The sequence below is a fragment of the Haliotis rufescens genome, unplaced genomic scaffold (genome assembly GCF_023055435.1).
Source record: "Haliotis rufescens isolate VD_foot unplaced genomic scaffold, xgHalRufe1.0.p SCAF_6, whole genome shotgun sequence".
Taxonomy (NCBI): domain Eukaryota; kingdom Metazoa; phylum Mollusca; class Gastropoda; order Lepetellida; family Haliotidae; genus Haliotis; species Haliotis rufescens.
Window position 1 is genome coordinate 54,459,601 of NW_025964334.1, and position 7,705 is coordinate 54,467,305.

General features: G+C 44.1%; 1 protein-coding gene across 50 annotated transcripts; it reads right to left on the minus strand.

Moving 5' to 3' along the window:
• Positions 1-862: 862 nt before the first annotated feature.
• Positions 863-6,506, minus strand: LOC125374641 (keratin-associated protein 10-6-like). 50 transcript variants are annotated; one of them, XM_048385748.1, is made up of 6 exons: positions 4,342-6,506; positions 4,068-4,181; positions 3,708-3,765; positions 3,428-3,628; positions 2,301-3,377; positions 863-2,080 (listed from the first exon to the last, which is right to left on the minus strand). In XM_048385748.1, the coding sequence occupies exons 1-6, from the start codon at positions 4,392-4,394 to the stop codon at positions 1,646-1,648; spliced, it is 1,938 nt and encodes a 645-aa protein (XP_048241705.1). In that variant the 5' UTR covers positions 4,395-6,506; the 3' UTR covers positions 863-1,645. The 50 variants fall into 50 exon arrangements, with proteins under 50 accessions (XP_048241705.1, XP_048241708.1, XP_048241704.1 ...); XM_048385751.1 differs by having other exon boundaries at positions 3,708-3,865; positions 4,124-4,175; positions 4,307-6,506; XM_048385747.1 differs by having other exon boundaries at positions 2,301-3,219; positions 3,272-3,628; positions 4,068-4,175; positions 4,307-6,506.
• Between the last annotated feature and the right edge of the window lie 1,199 nt (positions 6,507-7,705).

The window sequence follows — 7,705 nt, forward strand, 5'->3', positions numbered from 1 at the left end:
CAGACGTTTACCACTTCGGTGAAACCCACGAGCACGGTTGTGGTGCAGACAAACCTAGAAACATAATCGGGGCGAACGGGGATTCGAACCCACAATCATAGTATTCTGGCGTGCCCACGGGACGCAACTCTGCACAGTGAATCGCTGCGCCTTGGACGACTGGCATTATTCCAGCCATAAAGCTACAAGTAATGTGGGATAAAACCCCAATGTTCTGCAGGGGCGCGTTGCAAGCCACGAACCGCTTAGAGAAAGCAAATTAATCGCTCATCCCGGTGTCTGCAACAGTTCGAAGCGCTTGCGCACTCTTCCAAAATGGCGGCGCAACTAGCGCTTGGTTGCCTTGACGTAATGAAGAACGTAATAGAAGAGGCTCGATTACGAGCTGATGGAATTTATGACTACTTTGAAGATGTGGAGCAGACTGAGGATGATGGGGTGTTGGCTGCCTTTGCTCATTTCCTCGTTGATTCAGTCAAGAATTTCTTGTTCCCCTGTCAAAGTAAGCCGCCATTTTGGTTTGAGAACGAAGCGACATCAGCCAGCGATTGTTTCGCTTGCAAGCGGCTGAAAGTTAGCGCACTGTTGTAAGGGGAATCGCTGTACATCGCTTGCAAGCGATTGGCGCTTTGCAACGCACCCCAGGTCTCAGATGGTCACCAGGTTGGTGAACCTCACGAGCACCGATATAATATGCTGCTGACAAACCTAGAAACATCATCTTGCGAATTCGAACCCATCATCATAGGCAACTGCACAAAATTGCGTGCCTACTGTCCTTGTTTGAAACAAGGTGACATCAAGAAACCTCACAAATAACCAGCTTCAATGTTCCATCATATAATTGAGGAAAACAAATGTCGAAAATTAAAGCATGTTTTATTGAAGAAACAGTCAAAGCCAACAGAACCAGTTCCTGGACTTTTACCACAATATAATTTGAAACACTGACTGTATAGTACATGCAGTCAACAAAATAGTCTTTTGTACTTGATACAGCATTCATTAACAAGTCCATAATAAAATTATATATTATTTTGTCAGAAAATAACAGAATTTGCTTCCAAAAGCAAATGGTTCTTCACAACATGTGATTCAACAATTATGACATTGACGAACATTTCTTCCACGCAAAGAGATGTTAATTATTTAACATGTTATTTATTTATGAAGTAAATGTGAGAAAGAAAATCAGTGTTACTTATATAATCCCATAACCAGTTTAACTTTCGTAAAAATATAATGCAGAGAGTTGTGTAGATTGGTGTTTTCTAGTTTACTACTATTATTATATTTACATAATGCAGTCTGAGACTTTCACCACTTGTCCGTCTGGTTAAATCTTTTTCGGGCAAGTAATCTCTGCTAATAAATGTCAATACATTAATACTAAGATCTACCGAAAATGATAACAAGTGACGGTTTAGGTTAGTAGACTCAAATGCTTTTGGCAAAGACTGCTAATGAAAGAGGTACGACAAGGAAATAGCTTTACACTCATTAATAATATTTCGAGTAAATTGGCTCTTCATAGATATATAAAAGATGCATCAAGCTTAATTTACCTGCGTATCGTCTATGAAAGGTGAACACTAATTTGTATTAAATGCACTAAGTTTTCTTCATTTAACGTCCGCGGGTACAATCATAGGCAGGAATTTGGTACATGGCAGTGGCTAAACATGTATGTGTCCAGACATATGGCAGGAAGATTTAGACATCCAGACAAGCAGCAGGAACATGTACACATCCAGACAAGCAGCAGGAACATGTACACATCCAGACACACAGCAGGAACATGTACACATCCAGACAAGCAGCAGGAACATGTACATCCAGACAAGCAGCAGGAACATGTACATCCAGACAAGCAGCAGGAACATGTACACATCCAGACAAGCAGCAGGAACATGTACATCCAGACAAGCAGCAGGAACATGTACATCCAGACAAGCAGCAGGAACATGTATTCATCCAGACAAGCAGCAGGAACATGTACACATCCAGACAAGCAGCAGGAACATGTACATCCAGACAAGCAGCAGGAACATGTACACATCCAGACAAGCAGCAGGAACATGTACACATCCAGAACAGGAACATGTACACATCCAGACAAGCAGCAGGAACATGTACACATACAGACAAGCAGCAGGAACATGTACATCCAGACAAGCAGCAGGAACATGTACACATCCAGACAAGCAGCAGGAACATGTACATCCAGACAAGCAGCAGGAACATGTACACATACAGACAAGCAGCAGGAACATGTACATCCAGACAAGCAGCAGGAACATGTATTCATCCAGACAAGCAGCAGGAACATGTACACATACAGACAAGCAGCAGGAACATGTACATCCAGACAAGCAGCAGGAACATGTACACATCCAGACAAGCAGCAGGAACATGTACATCCAGACAAGCAGCAGGAACATGTACACATACAGACAAGCAGCAGGAACATGTACATCCAGACAAGCAGCAGGAACATGTACACATCCAGACAAGCAGCAGGAACATGTACATCCAGACAAGCAGCAGGAACATGTACATCCAGACAAGCAGCAGGAACATGTACATCCAGACATGCAGCAGGAACATGTACATCCAGACAAGCAGCAGGAACATGTACATCCAGACAAGCAGCAGGAACATGTACACATACAGACAAGCAGCAGGAACATGTACATCCAGACAAGCAGCAGGAACATGTACACATCCAGACAAGCAGCAGGAACATGTACATCCAGACAAGCAGCAGGAAGATGTACACATACAGACAAGCAGCAGGAACATGTACATCCAGACAAGCAGCAGGAACATGTACACATCCAGACAAGCAGCAGGAACATGTACACATCCAGACAAGCAGCAGGAACATGTACATCCAGACAAGCAGCAGGAACATGTACATCCAGACAAGCAGCAGGAACATGTACACATCCAGACAAGCAGCAGGAACATGTACATCCAGACAAGCAGCAGGAACATGTACATCCAGACAAGCAGCAGGAACATGTACACATACAGACAAGCAGCAGGAACATGTACATCCAGACAAGCAGCAGGAACATGTACATCCAGACAAGCAGCAGGAACATGTACACATCCAGACAAGCAGCAGGAACATGTACATCCAGACAAGCAGCAGGAAGATGTACACATACAGACAAGCAGCAGGAACATGTACATCCAGACAAGCAGCAGGAACATGTACACATCCAGACAAGCAGCAGGAACATGTACACATCCAGAATAGGAACATGTACATCCAGACAAGCAGCAGGAACATGTACACATCCAGAATAGGAACATGTACATCCAGACAAGCAGCAGGAAGATGTACACATCCAGACAAGCAGCAGGAACATGTACATCCAGACAAGCAGCAGGAACATGTACACATCCAGAACAGGAACATGTACACATCCAGACAAGCAGCAGGAACATGTACACATCCAGACAAGCAGCAGGAACATGTACACATCCAGACAAGCAGCAGGAACGTGTACATCCAGACAAGCAGCAGGAACATGTACACATCCAGACAAGCAGCAGGAACATGTACACATTCAGACAAGCAGCAGGAACATGTACACATCCAGACAAGCAGCAGGAACATGTACACATCCAGACAAGCAGCAGGAACGTGTACATCCAGACAAGCAGCAGGAACATGTACACATCCAGAACAGGAACATGTACACATCCAGACAAGCAGCAGGAACATGTACACATCCAGACAAGCAGCAGGAACATGTACACATCCAGAATAGGAACATGTACATCCAGACACGCAGCAGGAACATGTACACATCCAGAATAGGAACATGTACATCCAGACAAGCAGCAGGAACATGTACACATCCAGACAAGCAGCAGGAAGTGAGTGAGTGAGGTTTTACGCCGCTTTTAGCAATATTCCAGCAATATCACGGCGGGGGACACGAGAAATGGGCTTCACACATTGTACCCATGTCGGGAATCGAACCCGGGTCTTCGGCGTGACGAGCTAACGCTTTAACCACTAGGCTACCCGACCGCCCCAGCAGCAGGAAGATGTACACATCCAGACAAGCAGCAGGAACATGTACATCCAGACAAGCAGCAGGAACATGTACACATCCAGAACAGGAACATGTACACATCCAGACAAGCAGCAGGAACATGTACACATTCACAACAGGAACATGTACACATCCTGAACAGGAACATGTACATCCAGACAAGCAGCAAGAACGTGTACACATCCAGACACACAGCAGCAACATGTACACATCCAGACACACAGCAGCAACATGTACACATCCAGACAAGCAGCAGCAACATGTGCACATCCAGACAAGCAGCAGGAACATTAAAGAACCTTCGGGAATGACGACAAGCATCACAGTATTAGTTGCAGGTGGCAATGATATCTGCTGAGAATGATGGAATACACTGTCTCACAGCTTATTTTAGGCAGGTCAGCCTGAACTATTCTAGGCCAAACACTACAATACTATTGACGTCTGATGCAAAAATAAACATAGATAGCTCCATGGGTTACAAGGATTGGTTATTTGTTGCATTAATTGGATTGAGCAAGAGGGTGCTAGCATTGCAATACTGAATCATACAGAATAATAGGATATGCTTTTCAATGAAAAAATCTCCCTACATTAACTGAAAGACAGGTGATCGTATTCCAACCCCAATCAGGTCAGATTCAGAGCACCAGGTACTTACTCCCAGTTAACATTGGATGTTTAACTGCAGAGTACAAGAGGGGAAATAAAATCAAGCGTAACAAGAGTTATCCAAATAAGACAAATTGGACAATATAGCCAACAGCAATAATAATACTGACCTACCATAAGACATGAAGACAAGGTATAATGGTACCATAAAAGCCATGTGGGCCATGAACCAGTGTTGGGTGTACCAAGCATATCATTATTATGAAATCGCAATATTGGAAGCTTGACAGCTAAATATTTCAACAAGGTAAATTTGGGATTACACTTTCTTTATAATAATAGTATTTTTCTTTTTTTCCAGGATTCAAACCAACACTTAGGAGTGGGTGAGGTTTGCGGACTTTGTGTGCCAGCAATTAGTTGCCTTACTCTGAGAAGTGTGGGTTCGGATCCTGGTTGAGACTCCACCAAAAAAGTACTAGAATTTGTACTTTACTATGAATATGTAATCCCAAATATATGTTACATCTGACCACTTTCTAAACAGCATGGTCTATTCATAAACTTTGCATGTTCTTTTCATGAAGGAATGAGAGCAGGCTGCAGTATGAAACATCCTGGGGTGAGATGCTGACAGGCAAAAGCAGGATAACATGCATCACGTGTCACATCCTTAAACTGTATCACTGTGATGTGGTCAGTCTCAGAGTGGATATGATGCCTCCTACCAATGGCCAGTTGTTACGGTTGCCTGAAATTAACAGCTTTATTACCTATGGCTACATCAGTGAATGAATCTTGTTCAACACCTAAGTCAGCAATACTCCAGCTATAGGAGCTGGTCCATGCAAAACCAGTGATTGAAAGCACATGCGAAGATGTGAACCATCAGAGCATCCCCACCCAATCCTCATCTGGCAATTATGACACACATCTCACATATCCACAGGGATGTAGCTCTGTCAGGACATCCTGCAAAGTCATGAACCGGTGACCAACCAGTGATCCACGGCACGAGCAGCTCAGTACTGTCCCTATGACACACATCTACCACAGGGATGTAGAGCTCTGTCAGGACATCCTGCAAAATCATGAACTGGTGACCAACCAGTGATCCACAGAGCGACCAGCTCAGGACTGTCCCTATGACACATCTTCCACAGGGATGTAGCTCTGTCAGGACATCCTGCAAAATCATGAACCGGTGACCAACCAGTGATCCTAGGCACGAGCAGCTCAGGACTGTCCCTATGACACATCTTCCACTGGGATGTAGCTCTGTCAGGACATCCTGCAAAATCATGAACCGGTGACCAACCAGTAATCCACGGCGCGACCAGCTCAGGACTGTCCCTATGACACATCTTCCACTGGGATGTAGCTCTGTCAGGACATCCTGCAAAATCATGAACCGGTGACCAACCAGTAATCCACGGCGCGACCAGCTCAGGACTGTCCCTATGACACATCTTCCACTGGGATGTAGCTCTGTCAGGACATCCTGCAAAATCATGAACCGGTGACCAACCAGTGATCCACGGCGCGACCAGCTCAGGACTGTCCCTATGACACACATCTTCCACAGGGATGTAGCTGTCAGGACATCCTGCAAAATCATGAACCGGTGACCAACCAGTGATCCACGGCGCGACCAGCTCAGGACTGTCTCTATGACACACATCTTCCACCGGGATGGAGCTCTGTCAGGACATCCTGCAAAGTGATGAACCAGTGACCAACCAGTGATCCACGGCACGACCAGCTCAGTACTGTTCATAATGGGTTGCCATTGTGGCCACCTGATCTCCACAATAGTCATGACAAACGTGGTACTGGGGAGCTCTGCATCAAATTCAATGGCTTGTTACAAATGCAGCTCACAAGAGTCAGACCAAGCTTAGATATAAAGAAGATTAAAATATCCTCCCATTATGCATTAAACCGTTTGGCCAACACATTTAGATATAGACGCCAAGAGGAAAATGCGTCATGGTTCCAATATACAAGTTAGGAGCAAAATTAAGATAATTACACTCAATAAATCACACGTTTCAGGACATGGGACAGAGATGCACGTCTCAAGCATTTACCACTTTCGTGAAACCACAAGCATAGATATGGTGCAGACATACCTAGAAATATACCCTGACTTGGCATATAGTGATTACGGCATGTCAATTATCAATAAATCACTGAACAATTGTAACCATGTGATTACAAATCGTGAACTCCAATAGTATAAAAATGATTAAAAAATGCATCATATAAAATATATTTTCTGGAAACCCATCTCTGTAAGCACCCAACTCAGATGATGTGACAAGCATGACTACAGTATGCATGAGAGACACTGTACGATGAGTCAAACGTGTGGTATTGTCAGTCTCGTTTATACACTCAAATACAGTCCATAGACCAAAGCGAAGTCTGATAGGGTGAAGCAGCAGCTGGATGAGAAACAAACTAACCCAGTAAGAGTTATGTCCCTTTAATTGTAAGCTACACTCGAAAGGGATGCAAATTTTTACAGAGCTTAAGGTTTGGTTTGGTTTGGTTTGGTTTATTGTTTTACGCTGCACTGAGGAATATTCCAGCTATATGATGGCTGTCTGTAAATAATCCAGTCTGGGTCAGACAATCCAGTGATTCACATCATGAACATCAATCCACGCAATTGGTATACGATGACATATATCAACCAGTCAGCGAGCCTGACCACCCGATCCCGTTAGTCGTCTTCTACGACAAGCATAGTTGCCTGTTACGGCAAGCATGGGTTGCTGAAGACCTATTCCACCCCGGATAGAGCTAAAAGAACTCCTAGTGTAGGTATGCGTTCAGCAGATTGATATGCATATTAACAAATACACTACTCAGCATTTTCTAAGGATGTTAATAGTCATCTTTACTCAAAGGTGTTGTCCTAGGCAAATGATGAGGCATAGAACTACATGAAGTCTATGGAAACTGACCCATATCTCTGGTACCACTGCTGACAACAGAATATTTTATGATGCTTC